The sequence below is a fragment of the Phyllobates terribilis genome, unplaced genomic scaffold (genome assembly GCF_046119375.1).
Source record: "Phyllobates terribilis strain yellow unplaced genomic scaffold, ASM4611937v1 Scaffold_263__1_contigs__length_2631358, whole genome shotgun sequence".
Taxonomy (NCBI): Eukaryota; Metazoa; Chordata; class Amphibia; order Anura; family Dendrobatidae; genus Phyllobates; species Phyllobates terribilis.
In genome coordinates, this window is record NW_027363023.1 from 2,313,939 (window position 1) to 2,339,139 (window position 25,201).

Below are 25,201 nucleotides of genomic sequence, written 5' to 3' on the forward strand. Positions count from 1 at the left end.
TACATACACAAAACTAAATACACTACATAATGGGGAGGGGAAAGGGGTTGTCCGGGGCGGGGTAAGCCATGAAAGTCCAGTGTCTGGCCACTCCTGATTGGTCCACATCTCCTTATCTCAGTCTCTGGGCAGATATTGCAGCCGTCAGCTTATAATCTTGTTTCGTTTCTCTGAAATAAGTCTTGGCAACACTGGAACTGTCTTAGTTTAAGTTTCGATTTGAGTAATATGTAGCAAGGAAAGCTTATTGTTATATGACACAAAATGGTGGTTAGTACATAAGCAAAAAAGCGTATAAAAGTTACAAAAGTATAAAAGTTACAAAAATATATATTCTCTTTTACCCCGACACACTAAGGACGCCGGCTGGAAGTTCTCCTGAGGTGTTTAACCCCTTCATTTCTGAGAACCGCCGCTGGTTCTTAAACCTCTCCAGGAAGGGACCTGCGCTTTTCTCAATCCCTTCCCGGAGGAGCACTAACCTGACCACCTCGTCTCTGAGGGCTTCAAACCTCTGGGAGGTCGCGGGTCTTTCCTTGTTGGACGCCCTGGTGTTCAGGACCCGGGCCTCCCTCAGCTCCTCTTTCAGCTGGGTTAGTGCTTTGCCGGCGTCCTCGTACTCTCGCAACGTGGCGACCACTCGGGAGGAGAAGGAACTTGTGGACTCGCTGGAGCTCATCTCCCCCCAGGATCTTGCTGGGCTCTTGTTCCTGGGGCCTGGGGTGCCCCGGTCTCCCTCTCTGGGCTGGCGGTGAACAGTCTCGGGGTTGGAGCAGGTGGATGTATTCTTCCTCACCCTTCCCGATCTCCTCACTCCCTCCTGGGCCGGTTGTTGAGGCTCCTTCTCCCCCGCCGGCATAGACCGGGGAATAGGAGGCTGGGAAGCCATGCCGGCCTCCCAGTAGGCCTGCCTCTCCCTGGGGAGAAGAGAGGCAGACGACGACCCTCCTCCTGGAAGTGCTTGAGCTCAGGAGGCAGGTGCTACTCTCAGCACGACTCCTCCTGTCCTGTATATATACACTGCACAGTACCACTTCTCTTGTCCTGTATACTGGGTGTAATTCTCAGTATCTGTATTATTCTGTATATAATACTGGGTGTAATTCTCAGTATCTGTATTATTCTGTATATATACACTGCACAGTACCACTTCTCTTGTCCTGTATACTGGGTGTAATTCTCAGTATCTGTATTATTCTGTATATTATACTGGGTGTCATTCTCAGTATCTGTATTATTCTGTATATATATACACTGCACAGTACCACTTCTCTTGTCCTGTATACTGGGTGTGATTCTTAGTATCTGTATTATTCTGTATATATACACTGCACAGTAACACTTCTCTTGTCCTGTATACTGGGTGTAATTCTCAGTATCTGTATTATTCTGTATATATACACTGCACAGTGCCACTTCTCTTGTCCTGTATACTGGGTGTAATTCTCAGTATCTGTATTATTCTGTATATTAAACTGGGTGTAATTCTCAGTATCTGTATTATACTGGGTGTCATTCTCAGTATCTGTATTATTCTGTATATATACACTGCACAGTACCACTTCTCTTGTCCTGTATACTGGGTGTAATTCTCAGTATCTGTATTATTCTGTATATTATACTGGGTGTAATTCTCAGTATCTGTATTATACTGGGTGTCATTCTCAGTATCTGTATTATTCTGTATATATACAATGCACAGTACCACTTCTCTTGTCCTGTATTCTGGGTGTAATTCTCAGTATCTGTATTATTCTGTATATTATACTGGGTGTCATTCTCAGTATCTGTATTATTCTGAATATATACACTGCACAGTACCACTTCTCTTGTCCTGTATACTGGGTGTAATTCTCAGTATCTGTATTATTCTGTATACATACACTGCACAGTACCACTTCTCTTGTCCTGTATACTGGGTGTAATTCTGAGTATCTGTATTATTCTGTATATTATACTGGGTGTAATTCTCAGTATCTGTATTATTCTGTATATACACACTGCACAGTACCACTTCTCTTGTCCTGTATACTGGGTGTAATTCTCAGTATCTTTATTATTCTGTATATATACTCTGCACAGTACCACTTCTCTTGTCCTGTATACTGGGTGTAATTCTCAGTATCTGTATTATTCTGTATATTATACTGGGTGTCATTCTCAGTATCTGTATTATTCTGTATATTATACTGGGTGTCATTCTCAGTATCTGTATTATTCTGTATATATACACTGCACAGTACCACTTCTCCTGTCCTGTATACTGGGTGTAATTCTCAGTATCTGTATTATTCTGTATATATACACTGCACAGTGCCACTTCTCTTGTCCTGTTTACTGGGTGTAATTCTCAGTATCTGTATTATTCTGTATATATACACTGCACAGTACCACTTCTCTTGTCCTGTATACTGGGTGTAATTCTCAGTATCTGTATTATTCTGTATATTATACTGGGTGTAATTCTCAGTATCTGTATTATTCTGTATATACACACTGCACAGTACCACTTCTCTTGTCCTGTATACTGGGTGTAATTCTCAGTATCTTTATTATTCTGTATATATACTCTGCACAGTACCACTTCTCTTGTCCTGTATACTGGGTGTAATTCTCAGTATCTGTATTATTCTGTATATTATACTGGGTGTCATTCTCAGTATCTGTATTATTCTGTATATATACACTGCACAGTACCACTTCTCTTGTCCTGTATACTGGGTGTAATTCTCAGTATCTGTATTATTCTGTATATTATACTGGGTGTAATTCTCAGTATCTGTATTATTCTATATAATATACTGTGTGTCATTCTCAGTATCTGTATTATTCTGTATATATACTCTGCACAGTACCACTTCTCCTGCTCTGTATACTGATGTAAATCTCAGTATCTGTATTATTCTGTGTATATAAATTGACTGCAATATTCTCAGTATCTGTATTATTCTGTATATATACACTGCACAGTACCACTTCTCTTGTCCTGTATACTGGGTGTAATTCTCAGTATCTGTATTATTCTGTATATTATACTGGGTGTCATTCTCAGTATCTGTATTATTCTGTATATATACACTGCACAGTACCACTTCTCTTGTCCTGTATACTGGGTGTAATTCTCAGTATCTGTATTATTCTGTATATTATACTGGGTGTCATTCTCAGTATCTGTATTATTCTGTATATATACACTGCACAGTACCACTTCTCTTGTCCTGTATACTGGGTGTAATTCTCAGTATCTGTATTATTCTGTATATTATACTGGGTGTCATTCTCAGTATCTGTATTATTCTGTATATATACACTGCACAGTACCACTTCTCTTGTCCTGTATACTGGGTGTAATTCTCAGTATCTGTATTATTCTGTATATTATACTGGGTGTAATTCTCAGTATCTGTATTATTCTATATATTATACTGTGTGTCATTCTCAGTATCTGTATTATTCTGTATATATACTCTGCACAGTACCACTTCTCCTGCTCTGTATACTGATGTAAATCTCAGTATCTGTATTATTCTGTGTATATAAATTGACTGCAATATTCTCAGTATCTGTATTATTCTGTATATATACACTGCACAGTACCACTTCTCTTGTCCTGTATACTGGGTGTAATTCTCAGTATCTGTATTATTCTGTATATTATACTGGGTGTCATTCTCAGTATCTGTATTATTCTGTATATATACACTGCACAGTACCACTTCTCTTGTCCTGTATACTGGGTGTAATTCTCAGTATCTGTATTATTCTGTATATTATACTGGGTGTCATTCTCAGTATCTGTATTATTCTGTATATATACACTGCACAGTACCACTTCTCTTGTCCTGTATTCTGGGTGTAATTCTCAGTATCTGTATTATTCTGTATATACTCACTGCACAGTACCACTTCTCTTGTCCTGTATACTGGGTTTAATTCTCAGTATCTGTATTATTCTGCATATTATACTGGGTGTAATTCTCAGTATCAGTATTATTCTGTATATTATACTGGGTGTAATTCTCAGTATCTTTATTATTCTGTATATATACACTGCCCAGTACCATTTCTCTTGTCCTGTATACTGGGTGTAATTCTCAGTATCTGTATTATTCTGTATATATACTCTGCACAGTACCACTTCTCTTGTCCTGTATACTGGGTGTAATTCTCAGTATCTGTATTATTCTGTATATTATACTGGGTGTCATTCTCAGTATCTTTATTATTCTGTATATATACTCTGCACAGTACCACTTCTCTTGTCCTGTATACTGGGTGTCATTCTCAGTATCTGTATTATTCTGTATATATACACTGCACAGTACCACTTCTCCTGTCCTGTATACTGGGTGTAATTCTCAGTATATGTATTATTCTGTATATATACACTGCACAGTACCACTTCTCTTGTCATGTATACTGGGTGTAATTCTCAGTATCTGTATTATTCTGTATATTATACTGGGTGTAATTCTCATTATCTGTATTATTTTGTATATTATACTGGGTGTCATTCTCAGTATCTGTATTATTCTGTATATATACACTGCACAGTACCACTTCTCCTGTCCTGTATACTGGGTGTAATTCTCAGTATCTGTATTATTCTGTATATTATACTGGGTGTAATTCTCAGTATCTGTATTATTCTGTATATTATACTGGGTGTCATTCTCAGTATCTGTATTATTCTGTATATTATACTGGGTGTCATTCTCAGTATCTGTATTTTTCTGTATATATACACTGCACAGTGCCACTTCTCCTGCCCTGTATACTGGGTGTAATTCTCAGTATCTGTATTATTCTGTATATATACACTGCACAGTACCACTTCTCTTGTCCTGTATACTGAGTGTAATTCTCAGTATCTGTATTATTCTGTATATCATACTGGGTGTCATTCTCAATATCTGTATTATTCTGTGTATATACACTGCACAGTACCACTTCTCCTGTCCTGTATACTGGGTGTAATTCTTAGTATCTGTATTATTCTGTATATATACACTGCACAGTACCACTTCTCTTGTCCTGTATACTGGGTCTCATTCTCAGTATCTGTATTATTCTGTATATATCCACTGCACAGTACCACTTCTCTTGTCCTGTATACTGGGTGTAATTCTCAGTATCTGTATTATTCTGTATATATACACTGCACAGTGCCACTTCTCTTGTCCTGTATACTGGGTGTAATTCTCAGTATCTGTATTATTCTGCATATATACACTGCACAGTACCACTTCTCTTGTCCTGTATACTGGGTGTAATTCTCAATATCTGTATTATTCTGTATATATACACTGCACAGTGCCACTTCTCTTGTCCTGTATACTGGGTGTAATTCTCAGTATCTGTATTATTCTGTATATTATACTGGGTGTAATTCTCAGTATCTGTATTATTCTGTATATATATACACTGCACAGTACCACTTCTCTTGTCCTGTATACTGGGTGTAATTCTCAGTATCTGTAGTATTCTGTATATATACACTGCACAGTACCACTTCTCTTGTCCTGTATACTGGGTGTCATTCTCAGTATCTGTATTATTCTGTATGTATACAGTGCACAGTACCACTTCTCTTGTCCTGTATACTGGGTGTAATTCTCAGTATCTGTATTATTCTGTATGTATACAGTGCACAGTACCACTTCTCTTGTCCTGTATAGTGGATGTAATTCTCAGTATTTGTATTATTCTGTATATATACACTGCACAGTACCACTTCTCTTGTCCTGTATACTGGGTGTAATTCTCAGTATCTGTATTATTCTGTATATATACACTGCACAGTACCACTTCTCTTGTCCTGTATACTGGGTGTAATTCTCAGTATTTGTATTATTCTGTATATATACACTGCACAGTACCACTTCTCTTGTCCTGTATAGTGGATGTAATTCTCAGTATCTGTATTATTCTGTATATATACACTGCACAGTACCACTTCTCTTGTCCTGTATACTGGGTGTCATTCTCAGTATCTGTATTATTCTGTATGTATACAGTGCACAGTACCACTTCTCTTGTCCTGTATACTGGGTGTAATTCTCAGTATCTGTATTATTCTGTATGTATACAGTGCACAGTACCACTTCTCTTGTCCTGTATAGTGGATGTAATTCTCAGTATTTGTATTATTCTGTATATATACACTGCACAGTACCACTTCTCTTGTCCTGTATAGTGGATGTAATTCTCAGTATCTGTATTATTCTGTATATATACACTGCACAGTACCACTTCTCTTGTCCTGTATACTGGGTGTAATTCTCAGTATTTGTATTATTCTGTATATATACACTGCACAGTACCACTTCTCTTGTCCTGTATAGTGGATGTAATTCTCAGTATCTGTATTATTCTGTATATATACACTGCACAGTACCACTTCTCTTGTCCTGTATACTGGGTGTAATTCTCAGTATCTGTATTATTCTGTATATATACACTGCACAGTACCACTTCTCTTGTCCTGTATACTGGGTGTAATTCTCAGTATCTGTATTATTCTATATATTATACTGTATGTCATTCTCAGTATCTGTATTATTCTGTATATACACACTGCACAGTACCACTTCTCTTGTCCTGTATACTGAGTGTAATTTTCAGTATCTGTATTATTCTGTAAATTATACTGGGTGTAATTCTCAGTATCTGTATTATACTGGGTGTCATTCTCAGTATCTGTATTATTCTGTATATATACACTGCACAGTACCACTTCTCCTGTCCTGTATACTGGGTGTAATTCTTAGTATCTGTATTATTCTGTATATATACACTGCACAGTACCACTTCTCTTGTCCTGTATCCTGGGTGTAATTCTCAGTATCTGTATTATTCTGTATATATACACTGCACAGTGCCACTTCTCTTGTCCTCTATACTGGGTGTAATTATCAGTATCTGTATTATTCTGTATATATACACTGCACAGTACCACTTCTCTTGTCCTGTATACTGGGTGTAATTATCAGTATCTGTATTATTCTGTATATTATACTGGGTGTAATTCTCAGTATCTGTATTATTCTGTATATTTACACTGCACAGTATCACTTCTCTTGTCCTGTATACTGGGTGTAATTCTCAGTATCTGTATTATTCTGTATATATACACTGCACAGTACCACTTCTCTTGTCCTGTATAGTGGATGCAATTCTCAGTATCTGTATTATTCTGTATATATACACTGCACAGTACCACTTCTCTTGTCCTGTATACTGGGTGTAATTCTCAGTATCTGTATTATTCTGTATATATACACTGCACAGTACCACTTCTCTTGTCCTGTATAGTGGATGTAATTCTCAGTATCTGTAGCATTCTGTATATATACACTGCACAGTACCACTTCTCTTGTCCTGTATACTGGGTGTAATTCTCAGTATCTGTATTATTCTGTATATATACACTGCACAGTACCACTTCTCTTGTCCTGTATAGTGGATGTAATTCTCAGTATCTGTATTATTCTGTATATATACACTGCACAGTACCACTTCTCTTGTCCTGTATACTGGGTGTAATTCTCAGTATCTGTATTATTCTGTATATTATACTGGGTGTCATTCTCAGTATCTGTATTATTCTGTATATACAGTGCCTACAAGTAGTATTCAACCCCCTGCAGATTTAGCTGGTTTGATAAGATGCAAATAAGTTAGAGCCTTCAAACTGCAAACGAGATTAGGTTTTATGAACAGAAGCATAAATCTTACAAACCAAAAGTTATGTTGCTCAGTTGAATTTTAATAAATTTTAAACATAAAAGTGTGGTTCAATTATTATTCAACCCCTATGTTTAATATTTTGTGGAATAACCCTTGTTTGCAATTACAGCTAATAATCGTCTTTTATAAGACCTGATCAGGCCGGCACAGGTCTGTGGAGTTATCTTGGCCCACTCCTCCATGCAGATCTTCTCCAAGTTATCTAGGTTCTTTGGGTGTCTCATGTGGACTTTATTCTTGAGCTCCTTCCACAAGTTTTCAATTGGGTTAAGGTCAGGAGACTGACTAGGCCACTCCAACACCTTGACTTTTTCCCTCTTGAACCAGGCCTTGGTTTTCTTGGCTGTGTGCTTTGGGTCGTTGTCTTTTGGAAGATGAAATTACGACCCATCTTAAGATCCTTGATGGAGGAGCGGAGGTTCTTGGCCAAAATCTCCAGGTAGGCCGTGCTATCCATCTTCCCATGAATGCGGACCAGATGGCCAGGCCCCTTGGCTGAGAAACAGCCCCACAGCATGATGCTGCCACCACCATGCTTGACTGTAGGGATGGTATTCTTGGGGTCGTATGCAGTGCCATCCAGTCTCCAAACGTCACGTGTGTGGTTGGCACCAAAGATCTCGATCTTGGTCTCATCAGACCATAGAACCTTGAACCAGTCTGTCTCAGAGTCCTCCAAGTGATCATGAGCAAACTGTAGACGAGCCTTGACATGACACTTTGAAAGTAAAGGTACCTTACGGGCTCGTCTGGAACGGAGACCATTGCGGTGGAGTACGTTACTTATGGTATTGACTGAAACCAATGTCCACACTGCCATGAGATCTTCCCGGAGCTCCTTCCTTGTTGTCCTTGGGTTAGCCTTGACTCTTTGGACAAGCCTGGCCTCGGCACGGGAGGACACTTTCAAAGGCTGTCCAGGCCGTGGAAGGCTAACAGTAGTTCCATAAGCCTTCCACTTACGGATGATGCTCCCAACAGTGGAGACAGGTAGGCCCAACTCCTTGGAAAGGGTTTTGTACCCCTTGCCAGCCTTGTGACCCTCCACGATCTTGTCTCTGATGGCCTTGGAATGCTCCTTTGTCTTTCCCATGTTGACCATGTCTGAGTGCTGTTCACAAGTTTGGGGAGGGTCTCAAATAGTCAGAAAAGGCTGGCAAAAGAGATCTTTAATCCACACATGTGAAGCTCATTATTCTTGGTGCCTGAACTACTTCTTAATACTTTAGGGGAACCAAACAGAATTCTTGTGGTTTGAGGGGTTGAATAATAAATGACACTCTGAATTAACTTTTAACGTTTAAAAACAAACAAAAAAAAAAAACAATATTTGCTGCAGTGCATTTCCCACTTCCAGGCTGATCTACAGTACAAATGTCACAATGCCAAGTTAATTCCGCATGTGTCAACCAGCTAAATCTGCAGGGGGTTGAATACTACTTGTAGGCACTGTATACACTGCACAGTACCACTTCTCTTGTCCTGTATACTGGGTGTAATTCTCAGTATCTGTATTATTCTGTATATTATACTGGGTGTCATTCTCAGTATCTGTATTATTCTGTATATATACACTGCACAGTACCACTTCTCTTGTCATGTATACTGGGTGTCATTCTCAGTATCTGTATTATTTTGTATATATACACTGCACAGTGCTACTTCTCTTGTCCTGTATACTGGGTGTAATTCTCAGTATCTGTATTATTCTGTATATTATACTGGGTGTAATTCTCAGTATCTGTATTATTCTGTATATTATACTGGGTGTCATTCTCAGTATCTGTATTATTCTGTATATATACACTGCACAGTACCACTTCTCTTGTCCTGTATACTGGGTGTAATTCTCAGTATCTGTATTATTCTGTATATATACACTGCACAGTACCACTTCTCTTGTCCTGTATACTGGGTGTAATTCTCAGTATCTGTATTATTCAGTATATATACACTGCACAGTGCCACTTCTCTTGTCCTGTATACTGGGTGTAATTCTCAGTATCTGTATTATTCTGTATATTATACTGGGTGTAATTCTCAGTATCTGTATTATACTGGGTATCATTCTCAGTATCTGTATTATTCTGTATATATACACTGCACAGTACCACTTCTCCTGCCCTGTATACTGGGTGTAATTCTCAGTATCTGTATTAATCTGTATATATACACTGCACAGTACCACTTCTCTTGTCCTGTATACTGGGTGTAATTCTCAGTATCTGTATTATTCTGTATACATATGTGTCACCCTGGCCTTGATGCCACAAGTGTAAATAAAGCTGTGTCTGAGAGCAAGGGGGAGGTTCCCTAGTCAGGGGAACATTAGCATGCAATGCCTCCTGTCTCAGGCCAGTAGGGGGAGCAGGCTGCCCCTATAAAAGCTGGTACTGAGGACAGGGTTGGGGAGAACTTGATGGCCTGTCTCAGGACTGAGACTTGTCCCAGAGCAGAGCAGGGACAGACAGTTGTATTGCACCTAAGAGGAAGTGTGGCAGGAGGAGAGCCACAAGCCAGAGACAAGAGGCGAAGAGAGCCTGTCTTGGCAGATAAAGGACTTAATTTACCAGACTTTGGTGTCTGAGGCTGGAAGGATTCCACATCCCCCAGCAGATAACCAGTCCGCAAGGGACTGTATATTCCTTGGCCTAAGAAGCCTGGAGGCCCTGCCACAACCGAAGGGACCAGTAAAGCCGTACAAGGCTGGGAGCAGAAAGGAACCCACGTCGCAGGCCATACAGGCGAGAATACACGGAAAGCTCGGAAACATGGGCTGTTACCCTATAACGAGGAGATAGCCAGAAGGAGCACAGAATGCACGGTAGGCCTACACCCTCACCCTGACCAGGGCCAATTTCCCTGTTGCTCTCAGACATCCAGGTCCCCTCCTAGCTGGGACTGTTTGTGGGTCAATTTACCTGTTCTAGTAAAGACCCTGGACTGCAACCTGTTGTCTGCGTGCTCCTTGCTCCTCCAGCACTATCAGCACCGGGACTCTCACTACCATCACTCCCAACATCCACTGCACTGCCCTGGGGCCGCACTCTTCCCGTGGGGAGTCACACCATCCCAGCTGCATACATCATCAGCCCCAGCGGTCTGCCTTGCAGCGGCGGTTCCTAATGACCGCATATCCACGGGTGGCGTAGTCGGACATAATCATCAGCACATAACGGACTACCACTGGCCTGACCACCCTGAGCCACGGAACCGGGTTGCCACTACTACTCCCACCGTTTCCCTATTGCCCGGATCTGAGTGCCCCACGGCCCAGGGGGCGAGTCACATACACTGCACAGTACCACTTCTCTTGTCCTGTATACTGGGTGTAATTCTCAGTATCTGTATTATTCTGTATATATACACTGCCCAGTACCACTTCTCTTGTCCTGTATACTGGGTGTAATTCTCAGTATCTGTATTATTCTGTATATATACACTGCACAGTACCACTTCTCTTGTCCTGTATACTGGGTGTAATTCTCAGTATCTGTATTATTCTGTATATTATACTGGGTGTAATTCTCAGTATCTGTATTATTCTGTATATATACACTGCACAGTACCACTTCTCTTGTCCTGTATACTGGGTGTAATTCTCAGTATCTGTATTATTCTGTATATTATACTGGGTGTCATTCTCAGTATCTGTATTATTCTGTATATATACACTGCACAGTACCACTTCTCTTGTCTTGTATACTGGGTGTAATTCTCAGTATCTGTATTATTCTGCATATATACACTGCACAGTGCTACTTCTCTTGTCCTGTATACTGGGTGTAATTCTCATTATCTGTATTATTCTGTATATTATACTGGGTGTCATTCTCAGTATCTGTATTATTCTGTATATTATACTGGGTGTCATTCTCAGTATCTGTATTATTCTGTATATATACACTGCACAGTACCACTTCTCTTGCCCTGTATACTGGGTGTAATTCTCAGTATCTGTATTATTCTGTATATATACACTGCACAGTACCACTTCTCTTGTCCTATATACTGGGTGTAATTCTCAGTATCTGTATTATTCTGTATATATACACTGCACAGTGCCACTTCTCTTGTCCTGTATACTGGGTGTAATTCTCAGTATCTGTATTATACTGGGTGTCATTCTCAGTATCTGTATTATTCTGTATATATACACTGCACAGTACCACTTCTCTTGTCCTGTATACTGGGTGTAATTCTCAGTATCTGTATTATTCTGTTTATATACACTGCACAGTACCACTTCTCTTGTCCTGTATACTGGGTGTAATTCTCAGTATCTGTATTATTCTGTATACATATGTGTCACCCTGGCCTTGATGCCACAAGTGTAAATAAAGCTGTGTCTGAGAGCAAGGGGGAGGTTCTCTAGTCAGGGGAACATTAGCATGCAATGCCTCCTGCCTCAGGCCAATAGGGGGAGCTGTCTGCCCCTATAAAAGCTGGTACTGAGGGCAGGGTTAGGGAGAACTTGATGGCCTGTCTCAGGACTGAGACTTGTCCCAGAGCAGAGCAGGGACAGACAGTTGTATTGCACCTAAGAGGAAGTGTGGCAGGAGGAGAGCCACAAGCCAGAGACAAGAGGCGAAGAGAGCCTGTCTTGACAGATAAAAGACTTAATTTACCAGACTTTGGTGTCTGAGGCTGGAAGGATTCCACATCCCCCAGCAGATAACCAGTCCGCAAGGGACTGTATATTCCTTGGCCTAAGAAGCCTGGAGGCCCTGCCACAACCGAAGGGACCAGTAAAGCCGTACCAGGCCGGGAGCAGAAAGGAACCCACGTCGCAGGCCATACAGGCGAGAATACACGGAAAGCTCGGAAACGTGGGCTGTTACCCTATAACAAGGAGTTAGCCAGAAGGAGCGCAGAAAGCACGGTAGGCCTACACCCTCACCCTGACCAGGGCCAATTTCCCCGTTGCTCTCAGACATCCAGGTCCCTTCCTAGCTGGGACTGTTTGTGGGTCAATTTACCTGTTCTAGTAAAGACCCTGGACTGCAACCTGTTGTCTGCGTGCTCCTTGCTCCTCCAGCACTATCAGCACCGGGACTCTCACTACCATCACTCCCAACATCCACTACACTGCCCTGGGGCCGCACTCTTCCCGTGGGGAGTCACACCATCCCAGCTGCATACATCATCAGCCCCAGCGGTCTGCCTTGCAGCGGCGGTTCCTAATGACCGCAAATCCACGGGTGGCGTAGTCGGACATAATCATCAGCACATAACGGACTACCACTGGCCTGACCACCCTGAGCCACGGAACCGGGTTGCCACTACTACTCCCACCGTTTCCCTATTGCCCGGATCTGAGTGCCCCACGGCCCAGGGGGCGAGTCACATACACTGCACAGTACCACTTCTCTTGTCCTGTATACTGGGTGTAATTCTCAGTATCTGTATTATTCTGTATATATACACTACCCAGTACCACTTCTCTTGTCCTGTATACTGGGTGTAATTCTCAGTATCTGTATTATTCTGTATATATACACTGCCCAGTACCACTTCTCTTGTCCTTTTAGTGCTGGGTGTAATTCTCAGTATCTGTATTATTCTGTATACATATGTGGCACCCCAGGGGTCTGGTTTCCACAGTAACAGCAATGTTATGTCTGAGAGCAGGTGGGAGGTCTCTTGGTCAGGAATCCTATGCATGCCACACCTCCTGCCCAGTCCTGGGAGGGGAAGAACTTCCCCTATATAAACCTGGGCTGAGGCAGGGTTAGAGAGTTCAGAGGGAGAGTTCAGCCAGGAGGGCTGACAGGGAGCTGTGGCTCCGGCTGGGCCCAGCTCCTGGGCCATGCCAGAAGTAGAGACAGAGAGGAGAAGCAGCTATAGGAAAGAGAGATCAGGAGCTCTGGGGAAGTCGTGCTAAAAGGAATCAGGGGCTGGCAGCTGTAGAGCTCGCCCTGATTGAAGAGTTACCACCGGACCCGGAGTCCGAGGCTGTGGGGACTAATCCTTACCCAGCAGCAGGAACCGACCGGCAGGGGATTTCAGGTCCTCTGGCCAAGAAACCCGAAGGCACGGTCACACGCGTGGGACCAGCACCGCCGTCGTGGAGCGGAAGCCACTAGAAGGCCCCGAGTCACCGGCCATACGGGTGAGCACCACACGGTACACTCAGGGACGTGGGCTACTTATACCCGCTTCTAGCAAGGTAGCCAGAAGAGTATCGTTAGTTTGGGAGGCCTACAACTCCGCCTGGCCAGGGGAGATCCCATCTGCTCAAGGACTGACCAGGCCCCAATCGCTAGCCAGTACTCCGGAAGGGTCTATCGTTGTCACCAGTAAAGACCCTGAACTACACCGTACCGTCTCTGAGTGGTTCCTGCTACCCCCATCATCCACGTCGGCTGCCCTGAGGCCATACCCCTCCCGTTGGGGGTTATACTATCACGCTGCACAATCCTACCACCGGCCTCAGCGGTCTGCCCTGCAGCAGCAGCTCCTTAGCTGTACTCAACGGGTGGCGTAGTCGTCCAACATCTACCGCTAATACAGCGCCACTTAGTCTGACTCCCTGGGCACGGACCGGATCACCGCCACGAGACTACAACCCTCAAGAGATCCGGCTCCGGGTAAGCTCCCGCGTGCGCAACGCAGCGCGACACAGGCCCAGGGGCGCGTCAACTTTTGGCGTAGTCGGCAGGATTTCGTGCCCGCAACCACCGGGTACTGCGTGCCTGAAAAAGACTGTTCAAACTTACCTGTGGTGAAGATTCCCGCCATCCGGCGCCATCTTCCGCTTCCTTCCCGCCATCGGTGGAGTTTTCCCGCCATCCGGCGCTATCTTCAGCCTTCTTCCCGCCATACGTGGAGTTTTCCCGCCATTGGACGCCATCTTGAGGACGCCGCGCGGGAAGAAGAGGGGCGTGGACTCCGAAAGCGCGCGAGAACTGAAGCCCCGCCTCACGTCCGGACGTTGCGTAAGGTCCTGGAAGGAGCCCAGCAGACGCCGACGTCACAGGAGCGCGACGGAAGGTCCTCAACCCTGACGATCCACTGCGGAGCCGCGGCCTACGGAAGAGGATCATCGCAAGGTAGGCCACGGTCCACTAGGGGGGAGAAGGATGCCGGATACGGAGGAGAGCTTCACCGCTTCAACCCCCGCCAGCGCCACCGCTGTTGCGGTCATGCCTTTCACCATGCCCTATATCCCGGGGGCAGCCTGGCTACCCCAGTACTCAGGGGAGTCATATACCCTGCATGACTTTAGAGAAAAGCTGGATAGCCTCTTCCAGGTGTACCCCCTCACAGAGGAGCAAAAAGTGAGCATCCTGGTGGCCCAATTAACCGGGGCAGCCCAAAGGGAGGTAAAGTCCTGGCCACCTGGGAGGAGGACTGTCGCAGAGATACTAACCCAGCTAACCGAGGAGGAGCTGCAGTACTACCAATACGAGGAAAGCCAAGAGGACCCGGACGGGTCTGAGGACTACCCTCAGGAGGGAGCACAAAGAGGACATAGCTACTGAAGGGAAGTAGCGTGAATAAAGAGCTGTAAATAGTTACCCGTAAGGGTACAAGGACTGCTGCTAATTAAAATATGGTCCCCGTTGGGATTAGTGAATTGTTCCCCATGTGCCCCTATCTTAAACCAGGCTGAGGACTGTGAGCAGCCATTCCTTATCCCCACTGGCCGAGGACTGAGAGCGGCCATATCCTGTAAATAATTATGTGTTTCTAGTAATTTATGGGAGTCTTTGGTGGATTTACCGGGAATCCTTTGTACATGGTTGGAGCGTAACCCAGGAATGGACTAAAGACTGTTAAGGACTCGGGGCAGGACAGACCCCTACCTGGTTACGTCTCCCTGTTTTGGTGAAATGGACACCTTACTTTTCTTCAAAGACTGCACCCAGTTGCGGACACGCCGTAACCATCTTTATGTGTTTTTCTTATTGTATTATTATTGTTTATACCTTGTTATGTTTTTCTAAAAATATGTTTAGTCCCGGAGTACTAAATTTCACTAGGGGGGAATGTGGCACCCCAGGGGTCTGGTTTCCACAGTAACAGCAATGTTATGTCTGAGAGCAGGTGGGAGGTCTCTTGGTCAGGAATCCTATGCATGCCACACCTCCTGCCCAGTCCTGGGAGGGGAAGAACTTCCCCTATATAAACCTAGGGCTGAGGCAGGGTTAGAGAGTTCAGAGGGAGAGTTCAGCCAGGAGGGCTGACAGGGAGCTGTGGCTCCGGCTGGGCCCAGCTCCTGGGCCATGCCAGAAGTAGAGACAGAGAGGAGAAGCAGCTATAGGAAAGAGAGATCAGGAGCTCTGGGGAAGTCGTGCTAAAAGGAATCAGGGGCTGGCAGCTGTAGAGCTCGCCCTGATTGAAGAGTTACCACCGGACCCGGAGTCCGAGGCTGTGGGGACTAATCCTTACCCAGCAGCAGGAACCGACCGGCAGGGGATTTCAGGTCCTCTGGCCAAGAAACCCGAAGGCACGGTCACACGCATGGGACCAGCACCGCCGTCGTGGAGCGGAAGCCACTAGAAGGCCCCGAGTCACCGGCCATACGGGTGAGCACCACACGGTACACTCAGGGACGTGGGCTACTTATACCCGCTTCTAGCAAGGTAGCCAGAAGAGTATCGTTAGTTTGGGAGGCCTACAACTCCGCCTGGCCAGGGGAGATCCCATCTGCTCAAGGACTGACCAGGCCCCAATCGCTAGCCAGTACTCCGGGAGGGTCTATCGTTGTCACCAGTAAAGACCCTGAACTACACCGTACCGTCTCTGAGTGGTTCCTGCTACCCCCATCATCCACGTCGGCTGCCTTGAGGCCATACCCCTCCCGTTGGGGGTTATACTATCACGCTGCACAATCCTACCACCGGCCTCAGCGGTCTGCCCTGCAGCAGCAGCTCCTTAGCTGTACTCAACGGGTGGCGTAGTCGTCCAACATCTACCGCTAATACAGCGCCACTTAGTCTGACTACCTGGGCACGGACCGGATCACCGCCACGAGACTACAACCCTCAAGAGATCCGGCTCCGGGTAAGCTCCCGCGTGCGCAACGCAGCACGACACAGGCCCAGGGGCGCGTCATATACACTGCACAGTACCACTTCTCTTGTCCTGTATACTGGGTGTAATTCTTAGTATCTGTATTATTCTGTATATATACACTGCACAGTACCACTTCTCTTGTCCTGTATACTGGGTGTCATTCTCAGTATCTGTATTATTCTGTATATATACACTGCACAGTACCACTTCTCTTGTCCTGTATACTGGGTGTAATTCTCAGTATCTGTATTATTCTGTATATATACACTGCACAGTACCACTTCTCCTGTTCTGCTGAAGAAGAGGTGGCATTGGCTTTGGGGAGGGTCAGTACTGATGGGTTTATTATTTTCTATGTCTACAATCCTATGGTTAAATAAAACTTAATCCTGAACAACTTGTTTAAAAGGGTTATCTGAAGGTTGGAAATTGTCCTCTATCATTGGGATATGGAATAATTTTCTGATTGCTGGGAGTCCAACAGCCGGGACCCCCACTGTTTCCGAGAACCAGGGATTTGAAGAGCTCTGGGTGAATGGAGCGGTAGTCGATCATTCGCACTGCAGCTCCATTCACACGTGGCTTAATAAACATCCCCTATAATGGAGTGGTGAGGGGCATGAACAAGTAAAGCAAAATGTGCTGAACTTTTCATTGTGCCTCAATGGGATGAGGGGGGTGGTGATGTGGTATGTGGGCTGGTGGGGTTTGTGTGACAGGCGTGCATTTTCATTTTTCATCCCAGTCCAGCCCTGATTTATATATATATATATATATATATATATATAATATATATATATATATATATATATAAAAATGCTTTTAAAAGCAGAAGTGTTAATATGTATTTTTTATCGCTTAGCAGAATGCAGAGTGAAGTTTGATAGATATAAGAAAATCTCAATAAATATAGAAGTTGTTTTTTTTTTTTATTAGGGATAGGGTAGAAGGATAAGGGATGAACAAAATCAGGGACAGAAGCAGTAGACAAAATCATAGTCAGGAAGAAATCCGGGTCAGATACCAGGTGATCAGTTTAAAAAGCCAAGTCAGGCGAGCAGTTTGGATACAGCGGAGCCTGGTGACAGAGGCATTACCGAAACAAGTCCGGGTAGAGGTGTTACAGTTAGAAGACCACAGGTAGATGGTGAAGGTCCTTCTTTACAGGTCCAGCAGTGATGGTGGATCGGCTGTACTCCGCTAGATGCGGAGCTTTTCCGTCTTTTAGATGACACTTGGGCAACAGCGACAGCATGCAAATGCACGAGCTGCCCTGGATAGTCCACGCCGGCAGGATGATAAGATCCGGCGGAAGATGGAACCTAAGAGAAGAGAAATAAATACAATGTAAGTGATGGGACTCCATATTACATGATGCTACTGTGCGGTCAGTGTGGCCGGCCGGCCGGACAGCAGAGGAATCTTATTCACACAGATGTCCGGGGTCATTGTCAGCCATCATACATGTGACAATCCCATCACTGACAGATGACATCTGCTCCCCATGACTTATTCTCATCACTAACATCACACAACATGGAGATGATTCTCACACTTACCTCGTCTCTTTTTCCCCTTTTTCCCATTTTCTGAGTTTTGTTGGTCTATACTCAGATTCATTTCAGATTTTCTTTCCTCTTCAGTTGGAAATTCTGATCAGAAAGTAAAAAAAACTCAGTAAAGAAATATTCTTATAGGATCTGCTTTGTGTACTGTATATAGAAGAATTGTTCTAGTCCTGTCCCCTATAGTCCTGATAATCTGGCATTGCATTATTATAGGGCAGAATAAGTCCTATATACCGTTCATGACCTAATCTGAGGGGCATTAGATGTATCACTGATATGGAGCAGTAAGCGCCCTGTGTGCCGCCACGTGGTGCATCACTAATGAGCGATATTCTACTATAGGAGACGATGTCTCCTTATATTGAAGTGAGTTCCTGGATGCTAAAACGTATTTTACAGAATCCATGAAAACAATTCCTGGATAAAATGAAGGAAATAGAAATACAGTATGGGCCCATGGAAAACATAATTGGGATCCATGAAACCTGGACAACATAGGAGACCTAATACAGAAAAACCAAATATTTGAGCCTTGAAGTCAACATTCACCTTTTGATGCTGTACATACATACCTGATGATGGGGACGAGGATGACAAGCTGTTTATAGCATTGTCGCTATCAGATTCAGAAAACGATTCTTTCTGCCTGTCAGGAAGAATCAGGGGGTCGGACCAGAAGACCCAGGAGGTAACTTCCAACTCTTCCATTCTATGATTTAAGAAAAACATGTAAATCACAAGTCAATGCAGAATAAAAGGGGTGGTCTCACTAGAAGAACACCGACTAGAGGGCCTAATAGGACATATGACAGTCATAGTGAGGAAGGTTTTATGCTCCAATCTACCTTCTATGGATCAGAGCGAAAAACAACTAGCAATAATGGCTGGCATGTCATACTACATCTCTCCTACAGTATGGGCAGCTCTAATACGTGTGAATGGCTGCAATTATGAGCTATTATCACCAACGGTTTCTGAAGCCAAAAGCACAATGACCGCTAATCATTGAGGCTGAATTTGATATTATGGTATTTATGTCCTATATTATGTGTTGTGCATATATATCAGCCTGGAACTCCCATTAATGACCCCATAATCTACTCACATTTCTGAGATATTTGTATTGGTTGCTGGCGTACACTCTGGAGGAGACTTCTGGTCCTCATCATTCATCTTTCTGGTAGTGATGGTACAGAGCTAAACATGGACAAAAACAAGATATGAAATACTTTTTTTTACTTTTAGAGGTCTTTTTTGTTTCACATATTTTGGATTTATTGCGTACATACGGTACTTACTTTAGAAAGCCTTTCAGAAGAAGATGTAAAATTTTGGAAGTCAAGGTTCTCATTGTTCACACTTGTACCCTCCTCATCCTCTGAGACCGAATGGTCTATTTCAGAGTGATCTACAAAAGTAATGAAGTATTATTAGAGGTTGTTAGTATAAAACAGGCGTCATTTATCACAATATTAGTGGGTACTGATTATTACATTTTATGGAAGACAAGACAAACAGCCGCTTAGTCTAGATGATGTCTTCTTCTACTTACCGATAAATAAGCTGTTGTCCACATCTGAGGCAAGCTGAGGAATGTACTCTGGCTTCTGACTTAGAAGGTTGTTAAAATCTAAGTCACTCAGGAATGGATGACTCTTGATCTCAAGTGATCCTCCTGGAAAAAGAACAAAACAAAAGTGATGTGGACATTGTCAGAGATTGCTTCACATCTGAACAGTTTAACTTAATCTGAATTAATGACATAACTGAGTCAACATGAAGGAAGAAGACTGAAAGTCATAGTGTGGAGAACTAGAAATGGACAATCTGATAGAGAAGTGTTGATCCTCAAGGACATGAGTGATAAGTGTGATAGGTGAATATTAATACTAATATGAATAGTATTATATCTCTTACCTGTCCCAAGTCTATCTGCAGGATTTGTTCTGAGCAGCTCAGTAATCAGGTTCTGTGCATTGGGAGTAGGAGCGGAATTACAATCCCAAATTATGTCACCTGTTATACAGAAAATAAAATCTCTTTACTGGACTGTAAGCTAAAGCAAAGTAAACACCTAAACCAATGTAACTGATCAAAGCAATGGTCGGATCATTCCACTTACCAATGACAATCCTGTCATAAAGCTCAGCTACAGAATCTCCATCAAATGGTACAGATCCCGTGAGAAATTTATGTAGGATTATCCCCATTGACCACCAGTCAACAGGTCTTCCATAGCCTTCTTTCAGGATGACCTCTGGGGCGATGTAATATGGGGTGCCACATAACTGGAAAACAACAGAAGATAGAGATGAAAATGATAAAATGATTATTATAACACGTTCTCGCCATAAAAACACAATGACAAAAGATAAAATATCAATGGAAACGTTCTCTAGAAATGAAGAATGTAGAGAAGACACAATAGTGTGATGAGATTTGTAAAGAAAAAAAAACATATGCCAAAGGCAAGGTGAACAGATGGGGTATATTAGTTAACCAAATACCAAAGCAAAACAAAGAAAACCCCTTAAAATATAATCTTTAATAGCTACATTTAAAAGCACCCATATCAATATATGAAGACAAAATCCATAAAATGTACAATATATGGGTAGTGGGATAAACGTAGGATAATTGACATGCAGGCTTGCCCTAGAGATCCCAAATGGGCTGAGATCCCGTCTGCCAGTGGAGGTTGACACCCTAGCTAATCGGTTTGGCGCCCCCGCTCCACATCGGCACACCCTCCGTGACCCTATCCATCCCTAGACAGACATACACATATACAGATAATGATGAAAGGCAGACAGTCATGTTGCTGCTAACATGCTGAATGAAAAAAAGGCAATATTCAATGTATCAATTATATGGAAACAGGGAAGCTGATATAATGTAGTTCCACTAGTACAGAGAGCGATATCAAATGCACCAATCTATACACAATTCAGTATGATATATAAACCATCATTCAGAAGCCTATTATAGATACATAAAGTACATTAGTGCTGGCAATTACGGGCAACAAGAACAATATTATAAAAGCACGTGTGCTCAATTAACGGTAAACATAGGAACATAAATATGTCCAAAGTAGTAACAAGTCACCTATATAATGACATTGAGCATGAAGATAATAGTCTAGGACAGACGGTATATATAGACAACCTCATAACCACCCTGGCTAATCTATAGTCAGGACTGATCTACACAGGACACGTCCAAATGTTGGGACAGAGCATTATCCAGTGTGCGAATTACAAAAAAAGTTGCCAAAAAAGCATTTTAGTCAGCAGTAACCAGAGGACTTATCTGTAAATTGTCCCAACACGTTTCTCCCCCTCCTAATTTGGGGTTCATCAGGGGATCATATTAGGAGATAGCCACAATGAGTCAGTGGACAGACGCGGGAGATAAATACACCCCGATCGGAGAATACTGCTGCCGCCACATTTTATGGATTTTCTCTTTATATATTGATATGGGTGCTTTTAAATGTATCTATTAAAAGTTATATTTAAGATCTTTCTTTGCTTTGGTCCTTGGAGATTTGTAAAGAACAATCTAAATTCCTGTAAGTGTTACCCACCTCACGGTCCAGGAACTCCCTGGTGATGTCCTCCGCTAATTCCTTGTAGGTGTTGGTTTTTGGCATCATGACACCAACTTTTGAAATCCCAAAATCGGTAACTTTTATGTGTCCAGCAGATGTAATCAGGAGGCTGTGGAAGAGAAGATGGTTTTAGCCTCACAGACCGTATGATAATAAATGATAACTTCCCCCCTTTATTATACTACGAGGGGCACTTACTTATCCGGCTTCAGGTCTCTGTGCACCACACCGTAGCTATGGAGGTATTCCACAGCAAGAACCGCTTCTCCAAAGTATAAGCGGGCCAAGGGGACAGATAGAGGACCCCTGGTGCTTAGGAGGGTCTCACAGTCACCACCTATAGAAGAAAGGAAATATGACCGGTGAGTGGTTTATACAGCAGATCACCATGATGTATAATGGGAAGTGAGCAGAGACATTGGGATAGGAGAGAATATAAACAGATATAATGTATAGTGCACATAATATTAGTCTGAATCGATGGAGAAATGTCCTCCATGTAACTAATAACATAAAGTGATGTCACATCTCGTCTACAGCTGGAGATACTGACATGCTCAGTGCGGACTTACAGGGAGATCACACAGACTGTGGCGGACAGAGAAATCTCAGGGCCCCATAGCAAAAGTTCTAACTGCACGCCCCTTCAAAAAAAACCCTTACTGAAGTCAATCGATGTTCTCAACAGCAATACACCTTTTATAGCCATTTTAGCGTATGATGCTCCCAAAAATGCCCCACCCACAGACTGAGTTAGATATCCCCACAGTGAAATCTTAATCCAGTTTCACCTTACAGATATGATGTAGCACCTGTCTATAATGTCCCCACTCAGTATGAGGCCAGTCACAGCCCCCTACTCAGTATAATGGCGCCCACAGCCCCCCCTACTTAATATAATGGCCCCCATAGCCCCTCAGACAATATAATGGTCTCCACCACTGCCAATCAGTATGATGGCCCCCAAAGCCAATCAAACAGAATTAGGATCCCCACACAGAATAAGGACCCCCACTGCACACCATTCAATATGAGGACCCCCAGGGGGTGTAGGGGCATGTACAGTCACCAACTCAATATAGCGGCATTCACAGTCCCCCATAGCCCCACACACGGCACACCATTCAGTATTATGGTACCCACAACCCTCAATTCTCAGTATTATGGCTTCCACCAATCTCACAACTCAGTATTATGCCCCCACCAGCCCAACAACTAAGTATAATTGCTCTCACCAGCCCCACCACTCAGTATTATGGCCCTCAGCAGCCCCACCACTCAGTGTTATTGCCCCCAACAGTCCCTCCACTTAGTAGTAAGGCACACAATAGCCCCACTACTCAGTATTATGGCCCCCACCAGCCTCAAGACTCAGTATTATGGCGCTCACCAGCCCCACCACTCATTGTTACGGCCCCTACCAGCCCCACCACTTAGTAGTAAGGCACCCACCACTCAGTACTACCACCTCCACCAGCCCCACCTCTCAGTATTATGGCCCCCACCAGCATCAACACTCAGTATTATCGCTCTCACCAACCCCACTACTCAGAATTATGGCCCTTATTAGCCCCACCACTCAGTGTTATGGCCCCCACCAGCCCCACCACTTAGTAGTAAGGCACCCACCAGCCCCACCACTCAGTACTATAGCCCCCACCAGCCCTACCTCTCAGTATTATGACCCCCACCACTACTTAGTGTTATGGCCCCCACCAGCCTCACCACTTAGAATTATCGCCCTCACCAGCCTCACCACTCAGTATTATGGCCACAACCAGCCCTACCACTCAGCATATGGTCTCCACCTGCCCCATCACTCAGTGTTATGGCCCCCACCAGCCCCACCTGTGCAGTGTAAGTACTGAGACTCCACACTACAGATGCAATATTGTGGCGTCATCGAAGAACCTGCAGTACACGGAGTCTCGGACCCATCTGCGGAGGCTGAATGGTGGATTTAGGAACCTTTGGCTCCCTGATCCACCATTGTTTTCATCGGTATTCATATTCTGACAATGTGAATACCACTGAAATTGTGATGACAGGTGGTGGAATGGGGCCCAGTGCCGAGCGGTGCCAGGCCCGATCTGACTCACTGGCACCATAGCACTGCTGCACACAGATCAATGAATTTCCAGGCATCTTGGTAATAGAAAACCTACAGTAAATGCACTGTGAGGATGTAACTGTCCTAATTTTCCTAATTATATGAGCAGTGATAAGATGTAAGCAGACATGGGCTGAATATACTACAATATACATGTCCTACCTCCTACATACTCCATGACCATACACAGGTGAGATTTCGTTGGAAAGGAGCAGAGCATGGAGACCACGAAGGGACAATCAGCGAATGTTAGGATGTCCCTCTCCAGAAAGGCCAATGCCACTCTTTTTGGAGTGTTCAGGTTTCGCTTGAACATTTTCTTCAAAGCAAAGATCTGGTGTGAGTCTTTATGGTGCGCTAAGTAGACGGCACTGGAGAGAAAGAGAATCAATGGTTAGAATGAATCTTTACTACAAGAACATCTATAGAAGTCATTATATAATGTTTTGTACTAATGTTTAATGCTAGAAGTCTGTCCGTCACTGGAAGTCCATGTCTAGAATTTGATAAAAGATCACTACATAGATCACCTATGGGAGGTGTCCACAATGCCACGTCCGCCGGAGCCCTCACCCAGGTCACATTACAGATGAGAGAATCTACTGAAATTATTCTTGGGCAGATTCACTACATTTGACCAGTAGATACGATTCAGTGCAAATAAAAGTTGGCCCAAATTAAAAGTGGTCCAATTGCCATAACATGACGTTAATTATGCTCCCGCATACCCCAAGACATAACAACATACTAAATGGAGGGGAGCGAAGGAGCTACAAAAAATGAAACCCATTATAGCCACTTGTCCTCTGTGCCAGTCTTTATTGCTGAGACCAGTGAGTAGACTCACATGGTCATGGTGGAGGATGGGGGGTGCAGATGTCATTGATGAAATTTCGTGTCACCCCCTCACTTGACCATGTGTTGCCAATTACTCTTATCAGTTCGCTAATGGATTCCGAAAAGAACAGACCGGTGCGGAGGAGGGGGAAGCTCTGATGGGGGTGGCAGTGTAAGAACAGATGAGGGTCTAGGACAGGCAGGTGTAATATATTATTCTATTTTAATCCCTTTCCTTAACAGTTTGTTTTCCTACAGATCATATAATTTCCCTATGATAACACTGAAGGGCAGAGCACAGAG

At 43.6% G+C, this 25,201-nt stretch overlaps 1 protein-coding gene across 1 annotated transcript in view; it reads right to left on the bottom strand.

Moving 5' to 3' along the window:
• Nucleotides 1-24,059, bottom strand: part of LOC141219323 (microtubule-associated serine/threonine-protein kinase 3-like) — a 52,727-nt gene extending 28,668 nt beyond the window's left edge. The window contains exons 1-7 of the mRNA XM_073666086.1: nucleotides 24,051-24,059; nucleotides 20,461-20,626; nucleotides 20,256-20,354; nucleotides 19,891-20,013; nucleotides 19,637-19,746; nucleotides 19,444-19,535; nucleotides 18,911-19,047 (exon numbers count right to left, since the gene is read on the bottom strand). Coding sequence (XP_073522187.1) covers nucleotides 18,911-19,047; nucleotides 19,444-19,535; nucleotides 19,637-19,746; nucleotides 19,891-20,013; nucleotides 20,256-20,354; nucleotides 20,461-20,626; nucleotides 24,051-24,059 — 736 coding nt within the window. The remainder of the gene's footprint in view (nucleotides 1-18,910; nucleotides 19,048-19,443; nucleotides 19,536-19,636; nucleotides 19,747-19,890; nucleotides 20,014-20,255; nucleotides 20,355-20,460; nucleotides 20,627-24,050) is intronic.
• Nucleotides 24,060-25,201: the final 1,142 nt, after the last annotated feature.